Source organism: Onychomys torridus, chromosome 6, assembly GCF_903995425.1.
Source record: "Onychomys torridus chromosome 6, mOncTor1.1, whole genome shotgun sequence".
Classification (NCBI taxonomy): Eukaryota; Metazoa; Chordata; class Mammalia; order Rodentia; family Cricetidae; genus Onychomys; species Onychomys torridus.
In genome coordinates this window covers 134,195,927-134,220,980 of record NC_050448.1, presented here as the reverse complement: position 1 = coordinate 134,220,980, position 25,054 = coordinate 134,195,927, and the positions used below count along the sequence as shown (strand labels likewise).

The 25,054-nt window shown below is 36.5% G+C and overlaps 1 protein-coding gene across 13 annotated transcripts in view; it reads left to right on the top strand.

Annotated features, from left to right (window-relative positions):
• The window catches only part of Lrrc7 (leucine rich repeat containing 7), a 357,320-nt gene that overhangs the window by 164,681 nt on the left and 167,585 nt on the right, over nucleotides 1-25,054 (top strand). The window contains exon 7 of one of the 13 annotated variants that reach the window (XM_036190952.1): nucleotides 19,886-19,995. The exons of 11 other annotated variants lie outside the window; for them this stretch is intronic. In XM_036190952.1, coding sequence (XP_036046845.1) covers nucleotides 19,886-19,892 — 7 coding nt within the window. In that variant the 3' untranslated portion in view covers nucleotides 19,893-19,995. Of the gene's footprint in view, nucleotides 1-19,885; nucleotides 20,002-25,054 lie in introns of those variants that run through there. One more of the 13 variants, XM_036190950.1, reaches the window with a different exon arrangement.

Here is a 25,054-nt window from a genome sequence, read left to right as displayed (position 1 = left end):
ATGTATCTCTGATATCCTTCTCAGCCTGTTTGTCTATTGTATATAGGAGGACTACTGATTTTTTTGAGTTGATCTTGTATCCTGCTATGTTGCTGAAGGTGTTTATAAGCTGTATCAGTTTCTCAGTTGAATTTTTGGGGTCACTCATGTATACTATCATGTCATCTGCAAATAGGAAGAGCTTGACTTCTTCCTTTCTAATTTGTATCCCTTTAATCTCCTTATGTTGTCTTATATCTCTGGCTAGAACTTCAAGTACTATATTGAATAAATATGGGGAGAGGGGACAGCCTTGCCTTGTTCCTGATTTTAGTGGTATTGCTTTGAGTTTCTCTCCATTTAATTTGATGTTGGCTGTTGGCTGTTGGCTTGCTGTAGGTTGCCTTTATTATGTTTAGGTATGTTCCCTGTATTCCTGATTGCTCCAAGAGGTTTATCATGAAGGGATGTTGTATTTTGTCAAATGCCTTTTCTGCATCTAGTGAGATGATCATGTTGTTTTTTTCTTTGAGTTTGTTTATATGGTGTATTACATTGACAGACATTCATATGTTGAACCACCCTTGCATCCCTGGGATGAAGCCTACTTGATCATGGTGGATAATTGTTTTGATGTGCTCTTGGAGTCTGTTTGCCAGTATTTTATTGAGTATTTTTGCATCAATATGCATGAGGGAGATTGGTCTGTAGTTGTCTTTCTTTGTTGCATCTTTATTTGGTTTAGGAATCAGGGTAATTGTAGCCTCATAGAAGGAGTTTGATAATATTCCTTCTGATTCTATTGTGTGGAACAATTTAAAGAGTATTGGTATTAACTCTTCTTTGAAGATCTGGTAGAATTCTGTGCTGAAACCATCTTGTCCTTTAGGCTTAACTACAAAACCTAACAGTGAGGTGTAACCAAGTGGACAGGGACAGAGCCTAATGGAAACTATTAGATTAAAGTGTCCTTACAACCTCGTGAGAATGGTCCAGCAGAAATGATTAATAATGCAGGAGAAAATGGAAGTGGTGTAAGAGTAGAAGCTTGAAAAAGAAAAGGAATTGGACATGGTATAAATGAGGGAGTGATATAAATGTATCCCCCAAGAAGACTGTAAATTGTACAATGGAAGAACTGCATCTTTTATATATATAATTCCCCAATATTGGCACCAGTGTGGGAGTTTTCAAAGAACTCTTGCTAGGTGAAGGCAGGCACCATGAAGTACCTCAGTGCATCTAGCCATGCCATGCAGCTGGTCATCTAGCCAATACTTAAGGTTTTAAGGACAATAAACTAAGCATTCAACAATCTGTCTATCACAAATGGCTCTTAGTCACTGACAACTTAATAATTCAAATATAATGTGCTTTCTCTTTTTTTCACATCACTTGACAGCCAAGAGATGTTCAATTATTGTTGCTAACTTTTATTTTCAAAAAAGGTTGGCAATGACTTGTTTTTCTTAAATTATTTATATTAATGTATTATCTATTTTAATTAAGAAAATAAGTATCAACTTAGAATAGATTCTTAGATTAAACTTCCTTATAAAATGTTTGATGGACCATTTTCAAAAAAATGTGTTTCCATGACACTGCAAAAATGCCAATGTGTTCATAAGACAGACAGCAAATCAGGGCAGGACAGTGAAACCATGTAGCCTTTTCAAGATATTCTAACACTTATTTGGAAGCAAACCAGTTAAAGACCTTTGAATCAGAAAACCCAAAATACAATTGTAAATTACTGCTGAAACCTTTTGCAGAAATTTCTATTGCTTGTTAACTTCATTATGGTGGGAATGTTGCAAGCCCTTTAAGTCATTCATGGCCTGAATGCTCTGCTGTAGGCCCGATAAAGCTGATGAGGATTCAGGGTATATCTAAAACTGTAAAAGAAGCCAGTTTGATGATGTTCTGCCTACTAAGGTTCTCAATAAAAATTAATCCTTTCTCTTTTTATCCTTTGGGCATAGTAACTGATAGAAATGATTTTTTTTTGGGGGGGGAGGTTGGCAATATCTCAGCTGTTGTAGAAAGAAACATGTGAAAAAACTCTGTTTCAGATGAAGGAAAAGCATAGTCTCAGCACATAGTGGAAGAAAGTGGGTAAGAAATATGAACCCATGTGATCTGTGCATTTTATAGGGGCACCAAGAAAACTGAAATCCTCACTGCACTTTTAATTCAGTTGTATACATGTTTAAATCTTTTAATCAAATACAATGGCTCATATTCAACATCTGTTCATAAAATTATCTCCTTATAAAGTGGCAGATATTCTACTCCAAATAAAAATTAAGTAAATCAGCACACTTCTGTTTTAACCATGGCATGTCTTTAAGCTTAGATACTTGAAAATAATGGTAACAATGATAATTAACTCTCCTAAAATTTCCTGGTTTGTTTTCTTTTTTTTAATCACAGCTTACTACTGTAACTTTGGATAGCAATACATACTAACTTTTGCTCTGAGATGACTGAAGAAGAAAGATGAGACACGAATATGAATTTGGGGCATATCATAAGCTATTATTGAAACAAATTTCTTTGCAATAACCCACTATAGTGGGAATGCAGACATCTTTACAATCTCATACAGAATGAAGTTATTGTTTGAAAAGTATATAATAAAAATAAATATTGGTTTTGGACAAAGCAACTCTTAGATTACTGTGCCAGGAGTTTAACAACAAAATAAAAAGTATTCTGTTAAAATCCAATATAAACTTCAAAAACATACATAATAATGTCAATCATTTTATTTACCTTCTAGAAAAAAATCATTGATAAAAGAAATGGAAATAAATATTGCATTCCTGAGAACAACAAAAGCTAAATAATACAGTGGAATAAATTTCGCTGAAGAGGTATTAAACTCATGGAATAAATTATTATTGATGAGCAAAGAAAATACAAAAATAATGAAAACACAGTATTTCTTTTTTAATTTTTTTCATTTTTTCACTTTTGACTTTTTTTATTAAGAAAATTTTTCATTCATTTTATACACCAATCAAAGATCCCTCTCTTTCCTCATTCCACACCCCAGCCTCCCCTACAACACACTCCCACTCACCCCCAACAAGAAGACAAGGCCTCCAGTAGAGGCAAGTCCACATCCTTCCCCTAACCTCAAGGCTGCACAAGGTGTCCCATCATAGTTAGTGGGCTCCAAAAAGCCCCCTTGTATACCAGAGGTTGATTCTGATTCTACCGCCAGGGGGCCCCTCAAGCAGATCAAGCTACACAACTGTCTTGCCTTGCAGAGGGCCTAGTCCAGTCCCATGTGGCCACCACAGCTATTGATCCAACTTTTTATGAGTTCCCACTGGTTTGGTTTGGTTGTCTCTGTAGGTTTCCCCATCATGATCCTGATTCATTTGCTCATAGAATACCTCCTCTCTCTGTCCTACTTGATGGACTCCTGAAGCTCTGCCTGGTGTTTGGCTGTGGATCTCTGCATTTGCCTCCATCAGTCATTAGAGAAAAGTTCTGTGATGACAGTTTGGGTATTCACCAATCTGATCACTGGGGCAAGCTAGTTCAGTTCAGGCACCCTTTCCACTGTTTCTAGTAGTCCAAACTGGGGTCATCCTTGGGGATTCCTGGGAACTTTCCTAGCACTGGGTTTCTCTCTATTCCCATGATATCTTCCTCCATCATGGTATCTCTCTCATTGCTTTCCCACTCCATCCCTGTTCCAGCTTGACCATCCCATTCCCTTATGTTCTCATCCCCCATCCCCTACCCTCCTTTGCCCACCCCTACCCCCAGTTCACTCATGGAGATCTCATCTATTTCCCCTTCCCAGGGCGATCCATGTGTCCCTCTTTGGATCATCCTTGTTAGCTAGCTTCTTTGGAGTTGTGGGTTGTTGTCTGGTTATCCTTTGCTTTATTTCTAGTGTCCACTTATAAGTGGGTACATACCATGTTTGTCCTTCTGAGTCTGGGTTGCGTTACCCAGGATAATATTTTCTAGTTCCTTTCATTCGCCTGCAACCTCATGATGTCATTGTTTTTCTCTGCTGAGTAGTACTCTATTGTGTGTATGTACCACATTTTCTTAATCCATTCTTCAGTTGAGGGGCACCTAGGTTGTTTCTAGGTTCTGGCTATTATGAATAATGCTGCTATGAACATAGTTAAGCATGTGTCTCTGTGGTATGATTGAGCATTCCTTGGGTATATGCCCAAGAGTGGTATAGTTGGGTCTTGAGAAAGATTCACTCCCAATTTTCTGAGAAACCACCACACTGATTTCCAAAGTGGCTGTACAAGTTTGCATTCCCACCAACAGTGGAGGAGTGTTCCCCTTGCTCCACATCTTCTCTAAAAGAAGCTGTCTTCAGTGCTTTTGATCTTAGCCATTCTGACAGGTGTAAGATGGTATCTCAGAGTTGTTTTGATTTGCATCTCCCTGATGACTAAGGATGCTGAGCAATTCTTTAAATGGCTTTCGGACATTTGAAATTCTTACTTTCAGAATTCTCTATTTAGCTCAATAGCCCATTTTTTAATAGGATTGTTTGTTATTTTGATGTCTAGTTTCTTGAATTCTTTATGTATTTTGGAGATCAGTCCTCTTTCAGATGTGGGATTGGTGAAAAATCTTTTCCCATTCTGTAGGCTTACATTTTTTTTATTTACTCTGTCTTTTGCCTTACAGAAGCTTCTCAGTTTCAGAAGGTCCCATTTATTAATTTTTGCTCTCAGTGTCTATGCTACTGGTGTTATATTTAGGAAGTGGTCTCTTATGCCAATGCATTCAAGACTACTTCCTACTTTCTATTCTATCAAGTTCAGTGTAACTGGTTTTATATTGAAGTCTTTGATCCACTTGGACTTGAGTTTTGTGCATGGTGATAGATATTGATCTATTTGCAATCTTCTACATGTTGATGACCAGTTATGCTAGCACCATTTGTTGAAGATGTGTCCTTTTTTTCCTTATACAGTTTTGGCTTCTTTGTCAAAAATCAGGTATTCATAGGTGTGTGGGTTAATGTCAGGGTCTTCAATTTGATTCCACTGGTGCACATATTGGTTTTTAGGCCAATACCAAGCAAAACAGTATTTCTTAAATAAGATTTAATATATCAAGTGATATTTCTAATTATGAAGTTCAATATCAATTTAATTAAACTCCCCTGAAGGTTGCTAAGGCTTTTAATTGAATGAGACAATCTGTGTTCAAATGAGAAAAAAATGATATATTTCAGCTATGAATTTTTAAGAAGTAATATTAATGTTAGAAGACTTACCTTAGCATATATCAGAAGACATTACTCAGACTTCTTGCCAGATAAATATTGTTCTAAAATAAAAGGCAACTCAGTAAAAACATAGGAAGCCAGAAGTAGATCTCAGTATTTGTAAGAAATTAAAACATGACAATGTTGGTCATTTAAGTAAATGAGAAAGTGTGAACTATTTAGTAAATACATTTGTCACAGTTAGGGATGCATTTGATATAAAATGTGATTAGAATTACTTATGACATGTTGAAAACAGCTACCTGGCATATTTTTTACCAAGAAAAACAAAACTAAGAAAAAATCATTATCAGAGTTCATGCTTAATAACAATGGTATAGAGAAGTTTTCAGTCCATGTCTACAAGTTATTATTGATGGAGAGAAGGGACATTCAAGCACATATAAGACAACATACTTTTATAAACTAACAACTCTATAGCTTCCTATATGTGTACTTTGTACTCAATTATACAACTACAGAGAAAATTCTGATTGAAATGTGTTAGCTTGGTGGGTAAAAGAATAATGCATGGTATTTGAATTATTTATAACTATTGAAAATATAGATATAGAACAACCATGTGAATTTACAGAAGTCATACTTTAATTTTACATATATACAAAGCATCAAATCATAGAAAGTTTGATATAGACTTCAATTGATGTATTTTAGGTGTAATCAGAAATATGAACTTTGTTACAATCCACTATTCAATCTACATCCTCAGAAATGTTAGAACTTTTCTGTGATGTTCTTTAGATGTATGGAGTAAGTGGATGTTCAAACATCAGTCAGCAAACACAGGATAGTGTGGCCCTTGTATCAAATGCCTACTTAGCAAATCATGAGTGATTCAATAATTACTAAGAGTTTCTGGAGGGCTTTGGCTCCTAAAACACAACATATTCAATTTGCATTTTGAAATCCACTGGATATACACACACACAAAAAAAAATTGCATGGGTCCAGCTAACAAAAATCTGAAAGTAAAAATCAGACAGAATAACAAAAGTGCAGCCGATGGGTCTGACACAATAAGAATAATGCACTCAGAGAGCTAGACTACCAAGTCCCAGCTGTCCTTCAGGAGGTGGAGCACCAGGTTGTAAGATAAGCCTGCTGACAGTGGATGGTTCCAGCTACTATACCCATGTCCAAAAGGCTAACAGTGTCTGGCTCCCAGACCAGACACTCTTGCTGTAATGGTTTGTTTCCATGCCTGTGTGTGGTGAGGCTGGGATCACAGGTGTTTCTATAGTTCAGTCAAGTACATATATCTATCAGCATTTGGGAGCATCACTTGCTAAATTCTAGGTTTCTGGCACCTTTTGAAGAGTATTTGACAGATGGGGCAACTCTCTGGGGTCTCATTCCTTGTTGAGCCATATCTGCTGAAACAACATTCTGCTGTAATCTCCATTTGTGAACAGCTACCAGGATAGTCTCCAGCACATCAGTTTACATATGGACCATTTACACTGGATTGTCGGATGGTCGCTGTGTAGCACAGTGCCTTAAAAATCAACCACAAAAATAATTTAATAAAGAAGTCAAATTATTGCCCTCATCTGGATATAAAGGAAGCACTAAGTGACCCAAGGAAGTATTAAAAAGTATTTACTTAGAGTTGTGGAGCTAACTCATCAATGAGAAGCACTCTCCCTACAAGCACAAGGACTAATTCAATCTCTAAAACCTACATAAAATAGCCAAGAATGACAGTGAACTCCTATAATCCCAGCTTTGAAGAAGCAGAAGTAAATGTCTGGGGCTTGAACTAAACCAACATGTTCTAGGCTAGTGACATATCCTGATTAGTAAGTGTGAGCAAAAGAGAGAGGTGGACATACAGAGAAAAACAAGGAGAGAGAGGGAAAGAATGTGCCTTAAGTATGATGCCTAACAAGAGGCCAGAAATATTATAAAAGTCAGAGAACCAGGACATCTGTGAGGTAGTATCCTCTATCTACATCAAAGAACTGCACCCTTGAAATCTCAGCAATACAGTCACTTAAACAAGACAAGTGCAATGATATCACCAGTGTATATGCCAGTGTGGATAGAGGAAATCTCTAAAAGTCACACATCTACATGAAGAGCTATAGGCAATTAATGGTTACTGAAAAAGGAAGACTCAGTCTTCTTCAGGGGACTTCAGTTATCCATTCACAAGTGGTCAGACATACATAATGGCCTCTCATGTGTGTGTGTGTGTGTGTGTGTGTGTGTGTGTGTGTGTGTGTGTGTGTGTGTGTATAAATAATTCAAAAAGAAGTCATGAATTTGAGAAGGAATATTGGTACAAAGGATACTGATTAGAAGCAGGACACTGTTCAGCAAATATAGTCAATGGGAAATTGGCAAGTTAAAAGTTAATAGCATGATAGTCACCCTTCATTCAGGGCCCATCCCTTTATATCTTTAGTGTGTATATCCTGGAACATGTCCATCTTAAGTTCAATATGTGACAGGTGCTCTGAAGTCAGAGTGGGACAGTCAGGCTCATCCTCTACATCACTGTCTGCACTTTGTCTGGCATTTCCAAGCTCAAGTAATAGAAATAACATTTTCTAGAACCTGTGAATCATCTCAGTCCTACTTCTTACTCCCACATTAGTCAGTCAACAAGCTCTGTCAAATCTGTCTAACTTGCTTATTCATTTCCTTCTGTCTGGAACTCTCTGCCTCCTTTTTATCATTCAGCTCTCAAATCCAAAGCCACTTACCCCAAAAGGTCTTTGGTGACCCGTGCAATATAAAATAGCCACTCTTATGACTAGAACTTTCCAAGCACACAATTACAATTTCTATGTTAGCATAGATGAGTTTCTCAGATTTCTCTGTAAGAACTGGGATTTTCCCCAGCCTATTCACCACTTTATACTTACTGCATGATAGACTGCCCAGAGTACTGGATACAGAATATGAGTGTAGCCTTCAAGTTCATTCATCAGCAACTGTTTATTGGGCACTTCCATAGCAGACACTTACTCAAATAGAGGCATGGATAAAATAAATCCTATCCTTCACCTCATGAAGCTAATATGTAGACAATTATCTAATAACTACACAGCTAAATGTCAAATCACAACCGAGAATGGTGTATCTTATTTTCCCTTTTCTAAGTATCCATGGTCTGTGCTTTATTTCAGTTTATCATCAGAATCACCTACTTCCTGCCCTCTACTCTCATTAACACCTGTTCTGTGTCCAAAGCTAAAATAAAAATCCACAAATCCAGTGTCAATTCTGACATTGAAATATTTGTTTAAAAAAAAAAAAAAAAAACCTTTGGTGACTTTATCTTTTAGCAATTTCAAAAAAAAATCTGTCTTTGCCTCCCCTCACCACCCTTCCCTTTTCTCACAATACCCACATTCACAAGAGGTGGGGTGGGTGGTTTTGGGCCTTCCAGTGGGTTATGGATAACTGTCATTATTTAGAATGGTTGGTTACAAATTGTTAATTGATAATGATGAGGAAAAAAAGCTAAACAAAAGAGATTAGATTCAGGGCTCTTGTTTGGAAAAAAAGAGGATATAGATATGATAAAATAAAAGGGAGATTATTGAATCTACTCTGAAAAGAAAAAAGGGAAGATATCAATATGATAAAATAAAAAGGTAGATTAGATTATTGAATCTACTTTTAGAAATCAACTACTACTTAAAAATATTTGACATTTGATTGGATTTTTGTATATTGTATACAAATTTTGTAATATTGATTCAAAGTTGAGATTGATTTTGTTAGAAAATACTGTACATATATTTCTAATCTTGTTCAAGGTATTATACATATACAGTTCATTTAACAATGTAATGCAAATTGCTAGTCCTTGAAAGTTATTACCAACTAGTTAGGATATAAGAAATGCAAGTTAATAGTCATTATAATCAAACTTTTAGTCATAGTAGGTATGTCTTCAAGGTCAAAAAGAAATATATTTTAGATAGGTCATCTTCAAACACTTCAGAGATCTACAGAATATGGCATTTAAGATGTTTTAATAACATAGATTATTTTTTTATGACAATGAGACAAATCTGCTTCTGGCAGCACCAATCTACTTCAGAGAAGATGATGGGCACTGAAGAAACTCCATATATGGTTTACTTCCCTTGTGGCAAAAGTTAACCACTGGGCATACTGCTGATAGTATGCTGTCCAAAATGGACAAGTAGGACACAAAAGAAAGAATTGCCAAACCTTGCCAAGACAAGGTAGGAAGGCCCTTTAGAAAATCCTGCTTCAGAGATGACTCTGTCAGATATGCTAAACCTGAAGGTCGAAGATGAATGCACCAATATTGCAGAGGAAACTTGGGTAACTGTCCAGCAGCTGTTTCTGTCACTTCTCACATTTTTCAGAAGTCACTTGTTTGCTCTTCCTGCATACTTATGTAATATTATTTCTTGGGTCTCTGACAGAGTTGAAGACTAGATAGTTATAGTTTTCCTTGTTAACAAATTCAGAAAAGAAACTCACTAAAAAGGTATAAAGTGTATAAGCTTGAAAAACATCAAAAGATAGTTTTGGGTTGGTAATACAAGTTAGGATAGAAAGTGAATTAGGTACAACATTTTGGACTCACCAAAATAGTATAGATAATAGAATAGTTTCTTTGAATTTGTCACATGTTAATGACTAGATATTGTTAATGTAATTCTTGATTGTATGTATTGTATATAGTTATTATACTTATCGTATATAGTTTTTCTAATATTAGTTATAACTTTTTTTATTTTAGACAAAAAAGGGGAAATGTGGTGATATATTATGTACCCTAATTAAACTTGCCTGAAAATCAGAGAACAGAACAAGCCACTACATTAAACACAGAGTCAGGCAGTGGTAGCACACACCTTTAATCCCAACACTTGAGATCTCATGCCTGTGCTTAGGAAGTCACATACCTTTAATCCTAGAACTAAAAAGGAAGTGATATGGTGGGCAGAGAAAGGTATATAAGGTGCGAGGAGACAGGAACTAAAGTCTTTCAGCTGAAGAAAGCCTTTCAGGCTGAGGAGTTGTAGAGGTAAGAGGTGGCTTGTTCTGTTGTCTCTCTGATCTTTCAGCATTCACCCCAATGTTCTACCTCCAGGTTTTTATTAAAAGACCACTTAGCAATTTGTGTTACACATAAGTTGCACACTTTTCCCTGCACTTTTGTATGTATAATCCCTCAGCCTGATACAGCTTTCCCTACTCTTTCACTTACTTATTACCCATGATTCTGAAGGGAAGTAGTCCTAGAAAAACTCTTTCAAGCCACTCAGACTGACAAAAAAGCCTCATAGATGACATAGATATAGATAGATATAAATGACATAAATATAGCTAAAGATAGATGTATCACCTCTATTCTGTTTATTGGCTTATTTATTATTTCCCTTGAAAGCCTAAGAGTTCCTTTTGGAAACATTTTTCACATTCTCATCTTTATTGTGGCCAGTATATAAAGTCTATGAAAGGGTGGTTGAATAGATATAATTTATTGGAAAAATTAAAGGTATGTAATAATGTTCAACAGTAGAGCGTCAAACATATACCATTAATGTACATAAAGGGATAGGAAAATGCATGGCTAAATAGTAGAATGTTTACTAAACATGTAAGTGGCCCTGGTTTTAATTCCCAGTACTGTTTTAAAAAATTAATAATAAAAGAGAGGTACAAAAAGGATATTGACCAGAATATGAAGCTTGGAATCGAATTGTGAAGACCCTGACATTAACCCACACATGTATGAACACCTAATTTTTGACAAAGAAGCCAAAACTGTACAATAGAAGTCTAATTTAAATCTTTCCAACACTAGTAGCCAACATTCAGAAATTTGAACCCGAAATTCTGTTATTTATGTTAAGAACAGCAGCTATCCATAGCATTGCAGAAATATGGCAATTATACTATCACAAAGAAAGACACTTTAAAAGGTTTCTACCACCATTTAAATCTACTCAACACAAAATGTATCAGCATCCTTTTAGTCCTTAGTGAGATACTTTAATAAGTGAAGAATGGCTGTGCTTAGAGGCTTCTCCTCACTATGCAAGGAGTGCAGGCAGAAGCAATATCACTTTGTGTGCTAAGAAAATTCTAGTGTTTATGGCAACAAATAAGGTCTAGTGTAGGCCAGGACGTGATATGGCCTCTTGCTGTGCTAGGAATGCTGACTTGTCAGAGAGGAAAAGGAGAGAATGTGCACAAATGTTAATTGGCCTTTGACCGAATGTCAGCATCCATTTGCAATCAAAATGTTGTTTGTGTCATTAGCCATTAAGAGTGGAATGAGTATTTAACAAAAGTGTGAAAATAAGATGAATTTAGTCATTATACCTGAGGACATCCTAGTGGAGAGAAACTACTTTCAATCCACCTCCAATGTCTCAGAGGAACCAACTTTTTGCCACAAAAGGGTACATGAAGTAATGGTGCAGGGTTTTACACTTTAGCCTTGATATTAGCAAAAGCTTCAGCTGACCAGCTATAGAATATGCACCCAGGGTTCTGCAAGTACTCCTTAAATACCTGCTACATTCCAGGCATAGGGCTCCATGAAGTCTAATTGTTGGAAGCAAAAGCTAAGGATTTCTAGTGGAAAGGCATCAACACTGATAGGTACAAGATTGTTCTAAGCATGGAGCTAAGGTCCTAAAGAGCATCAGAATAAGCCAGCCACTGAAGATAACTTCCTGTGTAAAGATAAGATGAAAAAGCAGTGCTACCAAACCCACACCAGTTATTTTGCAGGTGACTCGACAATCAGCTGTAACCAGGACAACTTCAGACTCACTAGCACTAATGTGGAGGAGAGATTGTCTGAATGTTGTTATTACTATATGGAAAAGAAGTCTTGGGGTAGATGAAAAATTTGAAAAGAAATGATGACTGAAGGTACCTATCTAACCATCAACAGTGGATTGACTCACATTCTCTAAGGCTGTCTGTCATTCTCAACTTGCAAAATAATGAAACTGGAGATAAACTCAAGAATTGTGGTAATATTGTGTCCCCCCAAAATATTGTGCACCCTAATAAACTTACCTGGAATCAGAGAACAGAACAGCCACTAGACAGACATAGAGGCCAGAAAATGGTGGCTCTCACACCTTTAATCCTAGTATTATGGAGGCAGAGATTCATGCAGATCTCTGTGAGTTCAAAGCCACACTGGAAACAGCCAGGCATGGTGACACACACCTTTAATCCCAGAAAGTGATGGCAGGAAGCAGAAAGGTATATAAGGCGTGAGGAACAGGAACTAGAGCAGGTTAAGCTTTTAGGCTTCTGAGCAGCAGTTCAGCAGCGATCCATTCAGATGAGGACACAGAGGCTTCCAGTCTAAGGAAACAGCATCAGCTGAGGAATTGGCAAGGTGAGGTTTGTTCTGCTTCTCTGATCTTCCAGTGTTTACCCCAATACCTGGCTCCAGGTTTGTTTTTATTAATAAGACCTTTTAAGATTCATGTTACAAGATGTAGCTTCATCTATGTTGTTATTTCTAGCACTATGGTGTCAGGGTAGAAGGATCACTCAAAGCTGGTTGTATTTGTTTATTATTTTTTCATTGGTAGATCTAAAATGAAAAAGAACAGGTGGCTGGAGATGAGAAAAAGAATCTCAGCCCATCCTACTTTCTCTCCATCAATACCACAGACACCTTCTAGAAGCTATGGCTTCCAAAGAAGGCAGGATTTTGATGGCAAAGATGAGAAGACAGTGGAGTCAGAAGCTGCAGCAAAATGCTGGAGGAAAAGGACACTCTTCAATGTTGCATAGCAACAGCTCCATGATGGAAAAGTGCAGCCTTAACACACACACACACACACACACACACACACACACACACACACACACACTAAATATTTAAAAAAAATTAAATAGGTTCTAATGTCAGGGAGGCCTTTCCAACATGGACCCTCTGATCCAAGGTTGTTTATTCCATTCTACTCATGAAACATATCTTCAGAGGACACAGTTATCACCAGCAGGACCAGGAAATTAAAACACCAGAACATTATTATAACTCACAATCAAACCCTAACAATAATCAGACTTCATGATGCTGTAATTTAAAGCAAAGTTTCTTTCAATTAGCTTTGAAATTAATTGTTTAGCATAGAATGTCAACTCCATGTCCACAATCCTTTGATAATTGCTGCCTGCTGTTAAGGCATCATTAAGTTCCCATGTTAAAAGCTGGTGATTATTTCAGATTCCAGGACTTATTCTTAGTACAATAATGCTTTTAACAATGTGTTCATTGTTTTTGCCAATAGTTGTTAATTTACTAAGCCCTAAAATGTTTATATATTAAGGGCACAATACAATAGGAATAATATATCACTTTTTCATACTCTTTGGAACATTGGTATGTAATAGTTTAGCAAATATTTGAGTACAGAGAATTTTGCAAAAGCTTTTTATTTTAGTTCTGATGAGAATTCTGTTGCAAGTTCTTTGTTCTTTGTCTTCTGTCTCTAACTTGGAGCATACAGTGAATAATTTATCAGTATAGATGTTGAGATACTTCTTTATTAATCCAACATCTAGTACATATCCCCAGCCTCAGAAAGAACCTTGGTTTTGGGGATCCAAGATTTACTGTGGAGCACTAAGCTGAGGAATGAACAAATGTAGCCAAATTCAAATTACAAAGCAAATTTGCGAGAGAGGGAATTGAAAACTCTGAAGATAGTTTTATAGTGTCTGGGTGCAAAAAATGTCATGAGAAGCAATTAATATTGATGGCAGTGAAGTAGATAAGATACAAGACACACTTAGGGAAAAGCATCAAACACTGGTGACTAACTGTTGGAATCATGCAAGATTGAAGGAAGGAGAAATAGACTGTTTGCTACACAGGTGAACCAAGTTTTCAGTGAATTGTTCCATAAGTATTGTGAATAGTGTTTGGAGGTGGAAGAGATGCAAGGAAAGGAAGAGATTAATTTGAACATGTTAAGCTTTATTAAAATGCCCAAAAGGCAGACAGGGTTGGATGGGTCCAGTCGGATGACCATCAGGGCTGATTTCTCTGCATTAACTTTCCTGATTTGCAGGGAACCTTGCCCTCCCTGTTTGATTGTGTAGTCTTTCTTCATGTATGTATGCCCTAATCTTCTCTTTTTGCAAACATAATCATCATGCTACATTAAGGTCCACCTTGATTACTTAATTTTAAATTAATGACTTCTTTAAAACCAGCCACATATTGTGGGTGCTAGAAATTAAGATATTTAATTTAAGATATCAGTTTTAGAAGATGCAACTCACTCCATACATAAGTGATGGGGCTGCATTCCCTTTGATAATCATACAGAGCATGAATTCAAGGAAGAGTTAAATTGGCAAGTTATTATAGCAAGCCAGATAAAAATAAGTTCACTGTATAAATCAGTGACAACAGAGATGGAGAGAAAATAACTGACTTCTTAAAAATTAAGAAATAAAAATGGTGCAATCAACATTTAAGAGACGAGGAAAGAAAAAGCCCTGAGTGAAATTGTACTGCATTACTGCAGAGAGACAGAATCAGCAGTTTGGTGGAAAGAAATTAATCAATATTGAAAACTAGCAGCTCCCATTGGAAAAGACTGAGGTGTTGACTGGGCAAGGAGTTATAATGATCTGTGGATACTGACACCTCACAGTGATGCCCCTGGCTTTTGTGTGCTAGACATGGGCAAAACCTGGGATGGAGTATGCTGCAGTTTTAGCATCACAAGAAGCTAAGGAAAACATCCATGTATCCTTTCCACATACTGAGCATGCTGCAGCCCCCCCCCCAAAAAAATATTGCATGCCTTGCCTAAGGCTGGCCCAAGAAGAGCAGATGTAGGGCCCAGCCTAGAATTTCTTCCATGTCACCAAAATGTAGATCAATGAGTCCAGAACTCTATGTGTTGGAAAAAGAATGGTTTGTGAACTAAAATAGGTCATGTGTGGTGGTTTGAAAGAAAATGACCCCCAAAAGGATTGGTATTATTAGGAGGTGTGGATTTGTTGGACTAGGTATGGCCTTGTTGGAACAAGTGTGTCACTGTGGAGGCAGGCTTTGAGGTCTCATATATATGTTCATGATACTGTCCAGTGTCTCAGATCACTTCCTATTGCCTGTAAGTCAACATGTAAGAACTCTCAGCTCCTTCTCTAACACCATGTCTGCCTACATGCTGCCTTGCTTCCTACCATGATGATAATGGACTAAACCTCTGGACTATAGGTGAGCCACCACAATTAAATATTTTCCTTTATGAAAGTTGCCATGGCAATGGTGTCTCTTCACAGCAATAGAAACCCTAACTAAGACATCATGTATATGACATACACTTATAAGCTCAGCACTCAAAGGCTAAGAATGATATATTGCCAAGTGTTGGAAGCCAGCCTGGGTAATATAATGAGTTCAAAGACAGCATGGGCTACTTATCACAACTCTGTCCCCAAAACAAACACAAAGAAAAAGACAAAGAAAAAGGACAGATTGTGCCTTTCAGAAAACAGTTCTTGTTACTTCTCATCACTCCCCATCATTGTGTGCATTGCCTGTATGTAGTGCATGTTCAATAAAAGTTAGTCAATAAGCAAGAAATAAGTGTTGACTGGTGCCAACTGTCAGGTAGACATATAAATTATGGGATGGGAAGCAGCAGGATATAGATTAGAGGTAGCCGGGGAATCTGGAAGCTGTGGGGAGGCTGACAATGAAAAGAAATGCAGGGAAGGCTTCAAGACAAGGTCTTTCTTGAAGGAGGTAAGCAGGGATGGGATGAGGGCACAGGTAGATACTGCACCTGAATTAAAGGAAGAAATACTTCCTCTGGTGTTAAACCAAAAGAGTGGAGTTTAGAGACAAGTGTGTAAGGAAGGCAGCTAACTCCTAGATATTCTATCAAAGGTTGTTTGCTTTAAAACCTCAATAGTATTCCCAGAATTCACTCTTTTCATTGTTTCATGAATGCTTAAGGAAAAACAGAAACCTAAAATAGAATCCCTTCTTGCATCCAATGGGTTTTCTCACTCTGTGCCTTTTCTTGCCATTTATCTCACTCACTCCTTATTCTGAAGACACTTGCAGGCTTTTCATAAATAACCTCATAGTTATTTATTGATCTCATTTTGTAATGCCTTAACAGATATATACAATATATAAAATGTTATTATTTGCATTATAGAATAAAAACATTTCAAAACTTGATTTAGCTAGAACACAAATACATTTACTTAAATCATCCTCTTAGAATTTTTTAACCTACATTTTTTTACATTTTCTTGCTTTTTAGGTAAAGACTACCTGACAAAGGACTCCACTTTATAATAAAAGCATACTCACAGTTCATTAAGTTTTATTAATCTCATGTATCTAATGAAATAGGTAAAAACTTTTATGTAATGTATGTTAAGAATTAAATGTTGCTTGCCTAAGGAGGTATACCTACAGCTACAACACAACTCTTGCAAATAAAGCTCATAGATCATAGTGGAAGGGGGGATATAATGACTGATTTAAAAAAAAACTAAGTAACAATGAGTTTGCTGTAGAGAAACTACACATGTTAATCTTACCAACATAGCTGCTTAAGTAAGATCTGAACAAGGAAGGTACTAATGTTCATGCCAATATGAAAGGGGAAAAGCTCATGTGCCCACAATGCTACTCAAAACTAGGGAAATGCTGAAAGTGGGAAAAGTAGTCTTCCCCAGGGAAGAGTCCCTAGTGAGTTATCTAATACCAAGTGATCAGCTCTGAAATCATATACATAGAAATAATATTATATGAACTGAGCATGTTGTATTTATGTATTTAGGAGCATGTATGAGAGCATTGTGTGTGTGTGTGTGTGTGTGTGTGTGTGTGTGTGTGTGTGTGTTTAAAACAACAATTAAAAGAAAAAGAGGCCATAACTTTAAGAGAGAATTGAGGTGGTGAGGAAATATGGGAAGGGTTGAAGGGAAGAAAAGGGGGAAAGAATGTAATTATGTTTTAAATTTAAAACTAATTTTTTAAGGATATTTTAAAGGGAAATTTAGCTACTGACATTAAAAACAATGTGTACTTATGCCCTAGCTTTAAGGTCAAGCTATATACTATAATACCTTAAGATTTTAGCTGATGCTTAAGTTTAGCTGCTTTGATAGTGAGATGAAAATAATGACTGATATATTACCATTCTGTTGGACAGTTTTATTCTTGTATTATTTATGACTTATGAGAACAGCAAATGGTCAGACAGGAATCTTTTTTTAAGTTCTGTAGTTCCAGGTTGCCTACTGCAAAATCATCTGAAGAAAATACAGGAGCATGGTGGTGCTTGCATGGTGGTGCTCGCATGGTATGCTCAGCTTGAGCTTGACTTCAACTATTTAGTTTGATGCACATATGACTTACAAAATTCAGTCATTGAACAGTTTGTATTTATAGTTAAGAGTGTGTGTGTGTGTGTGTGTGTGTGTGTGTGTGTGTGACAACTACTAAGTAAATAGAATCCATGAATTGAGAGATAGCAAAGTAGGTTGGAGGAAAAAAAGGAAAGGGGCGAGAAGATGGGATCATATTTTAATTTTTTAAAGAATTTTTAAGTGTAATCAAATATTTCAGATCTAGGAAAATGATATTTTTCTGTAATTTTTGCACGTTCTCTTTTCTCTTTTTATGACAAAGTAAGAATGTGATTCAATAGGCATACATTTCCATATTAACCTGCAAATAAACATTTCTTTTAAATGATAGTTTATTATATCTAAAAACAAAAAATGAAATCAAACTTTTTAAAAGATTTATTTATTTATTATGTATACAATGTTTATTATGTATAGAGTGTTCTATCTGCATGACAGAAGAGGGCACCAGAACTCTTTACATATGGTTATGAGCTGCCATGTGGTTGCTGGGAATTGAACTCAGGACCTCTGGAAGATCAGTCAGTGCTCTTAACCTCTGAGCCATATCTCCAGCCCTGAAATAAAACTTCTAACAAAATCTGAATACAAAATAATGCACATAATGAATGTGCATTGCCTGTCAAACACACCAACGAGGAACTGATTCCATCAGTGTGCATTCCCAGTGTGCTTTCACTTTTATATTCCTTGCCAGGTCCTTTTATTGTGTAATAATTGTGTGGATTTGGAATTTCTTCTTGACTTCTAATATTAAAGTACTTGAAGATTAATGTACACTAATTTTAGTTGTATGCAAAATACTGTAAGTATATAGTAAATATTACATTTTCATTCTTTAATTAAAATTGTAAGTTCTTTTACTGGAAAGAAGCACTTCTAACATGGCTTAAAGTATTTGACCATGGTCTAATATTTTATAGAACCATAATTTTACTTATCTCAGGACTTATAATTTGCTTTGTGATTTGTTATTTGAGCATATCTACTTTTTAAATTACTTGCATTAATAAACGTAACAGTTAAAACAAATAAAATATAGTACATCAAAAATGGTGAACAAAACAATGTAGAAGACTGTGATTTGTGGTCTCCTGGGAGTAAAGTGTAGAGGAAATAGTTTGACTGGCTGACTTAAAATGGCTTCTATGACCAGTTCTGCTCAGTGAGTTATCTGTCATAATTTGTGACCATTTGTCACATGTATGAACTGTAATAGATCTAGTACAAGTGACTGTGTAAAAATGCCAGGTTTTGAAGATGGTCTCCTTACTTCTAAACAACCATGCTGTACTATGGGTTCCAGAGATAGTAAATAGTCTTGTAAACCATTTTGTTTTAATATATATTTTTATATTACATTCAAGTCTAAAACTTTTATCAAGACACAGAATGTCTATATTTCATTAAAACATGAAGAAGCTATCAAAATTTCTTATTTAAATATTTTTTAAAATAATTGCTTGTTCCAAACCCAATATAGTCTTAGAATCAGAAATTTGTTTGTGTTTTTTTTAGAAACTGGGTCTCAGTGTATACTCCAAACTGGCTTCAAACTTACAGTTCTTCTGCCTCAGACTTCCAAGTGCTACCAGGCTCATCAGTCATAAGTTATTTTAATGTAGTAAAATGCATTCTTCTACTGAGGCATGCATCCATGTGTATCTGCCACTGGTATCTTTGATTTTTCTTACATAAAAAAATTAAAGACACTTTAAGATTTAACTGATTATTCTGCAGTGATGGGGATGTGTGACAGGAAAGATTTACAGAACAGGACAAGTACATGACAAGTCCTTCCAGAGACTTCCCAGTGACACACTTGGTGAAGGACCAATGGCTCTGGACTGGTTTAAGCATCAATCACCATTGCTTGAGTTACGGAACAGATTGTTTAAATGAGCACAGATATTCTCAGAAATATACACACAATATTTACTCTAGAGAATGGGATATTGATCATCCAGGGAAACCTGGCATTATCCTTTAGGGAAGGAAGCACACATGCATTCCATCATCCAGTCGTGTCCCTAAGTTTAATGACTGATATTTTACCTAATCCTAGACTTGTTTGTCCATACAATACCTCCCTCAAGTCCTATTTGAATGCAACATTAAAGCAAGTCAGCATTCTGCCTCCCAGTCATGTAGACCAACTGGTAGTTACTGTAGTCACCTTCTGCCTCAGAAGTTCCGTCTTTTGGGCATTGAAATTGATTTTTCTCATCTTAGCAACTGAAGATCCCGAGTGTTCCCCTTGCCCAGTCGCCTGAGACTGTACAGTGGCACCTACAGCCGAGGAAGAAGCAGCAGCAGCAGGAGCTTCAGCACCAGTAGACTTTGGAGAGGTAGTTCTCCCAAACCCTGTTATGAAACCAAACATTTGTGGTGTGCTACCTGCCAATAGGGGCAGCCTTCTTACTGCCTCTCTGTACACAATGTTTGGTCTTTGTTAAAATTTAACAATTGTATTCCTGACTAGTAGAGAGATCTAATATTTCTCCCAGTGTATTCTGTTGCCATCACTTGCAATGAATATGAAATTTTACCAGTCGCAGAAACCCACAAACCTCATACTTCATCTTTATTTTCCAGTGTGTTGTATAAGGGTGCTGTTGCATATAATTTGGTTGTTTTTAAATAGATTAAGCTAGCATTTGAAAGCTGCCTAAATATAATGAATAAGAGGATTTTTCTAACCCATAAAATTCTTCAGAGACTGAATGTACCCAGTTTTCCTGCCTGATGTTCCATTGTGAGCTTACTTTGCACAATGACAGATTCCTAAGAGAGAATTATCCCATAATTCCCATTTTCTACATATAATCAGAAGTAGGACATGTTTGTTATTGAAGTTTTCAGAAGCATGCTATTCAGAAAACAAGGGTCTTTATTGGTGCATATTTCAGCTCATTCTTTCTGGGAAAAAAGGAAAAACAGAATTTGTAGCCATTTTGTTGGGGACATTGCTGGTCAAATACTATTGGAAGGATCTTTCTGTTATAAATGGAATGCATTGAATTTAAAAGCTTGTCCTCTATATTGGCTTTATTTTATTTTACTGTCTAGAAAATTTTAAAAAAATCTGATGCCTCATTCAAAACCTGTGCTATAGAACCAAAATGAATGCTTCTGAATGTTGTTGCCTTGTGTATTCTACCATGAGAATTACACAAAATGTGACAGTGTTCTAGAATGCAAAGCCATTTGTATAAACCTCATGTGCACATAAAAATGAATTTTGATTCCTTTGTTAGAATTATGTATAGCTTTGTTTGTCTATGAATACTTATGAATATGTTTGTAAAGTCCTTCAATGTGTACAGCATTCAGCATTATTTTCAGCTGAGTGTGTTGTATGCTGACTCCTGTCATTTTCACATAATTGCATATATCTCTCAGAAACAATGTTCTGAAAATCATGTGCTATTCTTAGAACCCAGGCCATCACTTCTCTTAATTCTTTAACATTAATCATATGATCTTAGTGTGGTTATGTAATGTCTTATTCTGAATTTTCAATGCCCTTCAAATATAACCAACATTCAGCTTCCTAAAATTTATTTTAGAGATAATGTAGACCACTTGCCACGAAGGCACTTTAAAGGTTACAGACACATCACTCTTCTGTTTCCAAGCAGTGCTTGGCCTGCTGGGGTAGGGCACAAATATATAACAGCTGGATACACAGAAAAAGCTAGAACAACCTGAAGAGGTAGAAGCTGCCTAGTAGCTCAAAGTCTCTCAAGGTAAGGTCATCTACCAACCCAGAAATTCCTACATACACACACATATGCTCACATGCCATACCTACTCTTAGATATGTGATAAGACATATAAACATATCTGAAATTTAAACTTCTTTAAAAACAATGTTTTATTAATTCTTTAAGAATTTCATACAATGTATTTTCATATTCATCCCACTTCCTTATTTTCTCCAAGATCCTCCTCACCCACCCACCTAACTTCCCAACTCCCTCTCTCTCCCCCTCCCTGTGTCGTTTCCTCTGCCTCTTTGTGTCTCTGTTTCTCTCTTTCTCTGTGTGTCTCTCCCTGTATCTCTATCTCTCTCTGCCTCTGTCTCTGTCTCTCTCTCTGTCTCCCTATCTCTGTCTCTGCCTCTGTATGTCTCTGTCTCTCTCTCCTCCCAGTTTGTGTTGACCAGACTACTCCTGGATGGAGGTCCTACCCTGGAGGTATCACACATTAAAGAAAGATAACACCAAACAGCAACAAAATGAAATGACCCCTCAGCTAGAAGAGGTCCTTCATCCCACTCCCCTTTCTCCATGCTGAGGTCTTGTCTGTCTTGAGCACACGTAGGTCTTGTGCATGCTGTCACCATCACTGTGAGTTCATGGATGCTTCTGTCTTGTTCTGTCTGGAAAGCACTGTTTCCCTGAAGTCATCACAACCTCTGGCTTCTACAATCATTCTACCCTATCTTCCACACAGATCCCTGAGCTTGAGGAGAGGGCTGTAATGATATGTCCCACCCCAAAATAGGATGAGCAAATAAGGAATAACTTGTATAGCCAGTAAGAGTTACCAATTTTATACTGTAGTGTTAAACATTGCTTTGTAGACAACAGTGTGATTACAATGAAAACGTTTTAGTCAGAAGAAATTAACTAGACCTGTTAGTGGTGGGACTAACTTTATGAAAAAAGAATTCATAGTTAACCTGTGTGCTAAGGAAGCAAAGAACGCATACTATCCACAATTCATTTCTTTAAAACCAGTTCATTGAAGTTTGAAGCTGTTTTCAAAAAATTAGTCTTAATGAAGCATTTATGCTATGAATAGAAAATATGCCCATTTTAACTATATAAGTCAGTGTTATTCAATAAAGTCTGTTCAGTTATCACCAGAACACAATTTTGTACAGTCAGTTCTCACTCTTACCACTTCTTTCTAATCCTACCCCCACCCCCAGGAAACCACTTGTCTATTTTCTGATTCTGTTAAATTGCCTGCTTAGTATATTTTGCATAAATGAAATTATAGTAAGTCTTTAATATTTGGCATCTTATATTTTTAATATTTCTGAGGTTACTGCCAGGATTTTACTAGACAAACAGAATAAAAATATTTCATGCCAGAATAGACTATAAGCAATGAAGAAAAAACATGATAAGGATATTCTTGAACCTGCTCAAAGGGTGAAAGACTTAAGACAAAGGTAGGCAGGATAAGAAGACAACAAAGAACTTGGCTGAAGTAGAGGAATCAGCCACTGGACTTCATGAACAAGCTGGAACTGAGTATCCATGCAATCAGGAACACATATCAGAGGACTTCACCCAGCACTGAGGAGATGCTGGAGTGCAGGTGATGGGTAAACCTGATGGCTTGTATGAAAATGAGAATTCTTAATACAGAAGAGTGAGAATGTGGGAATTTCCTGTGAGAATGTAATATATAGACAATTAGAAAATATTAGTAAGTACCATGGACCAAATAATTAGAACCTTTTCAACCACAACAAATAACTGTTTGGGGCAATTAAACATCCTTTCCAACAGCCGTATTGTAACGAATATGGTAGGCAGTGAATACGGTGTACAAAGAGGCAAGTTGCTCTAATCAGGTCAAAGGAGAGTAAGCACTGTGTAAACAAAGATGGAGAAAAGAAAGTAGAATTGGGAAATGAATTTGGAGGTGAAATTCAAGGGACATCCAATAATATGTGCTTTATTCTCATTTTATGTAGGGAAAAAGTTGATGTACTCAAATGTATTCCAGATAATTTCTTAATTGGGAGCTTCACTCTGTGGCCCTGAGATTCAATTTGAGAATGATTTTCCAGACAGAACATATAGGCATGTTCTAAGTCAGCCAAAGACAAGGCTGAAGCAGAGCATCCTCCTGAGTAGAGGAGTAGACGCCAGCTTATCTGGTAGCATATATGTGTTGGACAAAGTCCTTGGCTACATGTGGCATGCATATATTAATACTCCCCTCTTCCTCCTCCCTGAAAGCCCCCTTTACCTTCATGTCCTTTTCTTGTCTTTGTGAGTACTTCACTTAGTGTGATAATTCTAGTCCCATCCATTTGTGTTACAGCTGCATCGCATGGTAGTTCAATTTTTAAATTTTTTTGGAGCCTTCTTGTTAATTTCCATAGTGGCTGGAATAAGGTACATTCCCATCCATGGTGTATTAAGGGTTCCCCTTTTTCTACTTCCTCACCAGCATTTGTTGTTATTAGGCTTTGTATTATTTTTATGATGGCCATTAAATTTGAGTGAAATAGAATGCCAATATTTTTTATTTGCTTTTCCCTGATGACTAGAAATTTAACACTTCATCGTGTGTTTGTTGACAAATTTTTAAATTCATTTGAAAAGTGTCTGCTTAAGATATTTGATCTTTTGTGGATATAAAAAACTCAAAAATATTAAATGCCAAAAGAGCAATTGGTACCTGCTTCTTCTTGAACATAAATGGCTTTCTTTTATTATTTTGACTAAGGTCCAACCTAAACATCAGTGCTTGAGTGAGGACCACCCTGCTTCCCAACCTCTGTCATTCTGCCATAAAAGCATACGGTATGTTAGGTGTGAAATCCTACAATGGTATCCTACTATAGGTCATTCCAAGGTCTGCTGTCTTGGACTCTTTAGAGGCAGGACAGCCTTATTCAGTATTATGTCTCCAGTAACAGGAAAAGTGATGTGTCTAAAGTCATTTTGGTAATTAGAGAAAATAAAATTCCTGCAGAGTGTTCAAGCCTATATAATAACCTATATATAATAAAAACAACCAAATTAAAATATTTAAGGCTATTTTATATGTCTGTTCACAAAACTTTGAAACTATACACAGAATTATTCTCATCAAATGCCTAGTGCATTTGAGATGTCCATTTCAGTCCTACTGTGACAGATTGATTATCACCTGTCTGAAATGCATGGAAGAAATTATTTGAATTTTTCTTTATTTTGGACTATTAGCATACTAGCATAATGATATATTTTGGAGATGGTACTTGAGTCCCAACCTGAAATTCACCTATACCTCACAAGCACCTTTTACACAGAGGCTAAAGATAATTCTATATGATATTTGTAGTGAGCCTGAGCTTTGACTATAGCCTGTTACATGAGATCAATTGTGGAATTTTCACTTGTGCCATCATATAAGGGCTCAGAAAGTTTTGGATTTGGGAGTATTCTGGATTTAAGACCTTCAGAATATGGTTAGTCAACCAGTGGAACACTATTGAGACAAAAATGGTTGGCATTCTACAACCAGCAAAAATGTAGAGACTAACTCACTTTAAGTTGAATTACCATCATGGCAAAAGCTCAGACATGCAAAACAAAATAAAACAGATGGTACTACATCCAGATGAAAGAAAATCATCACTTCAAAGAGACATCTGCACTCCAATAT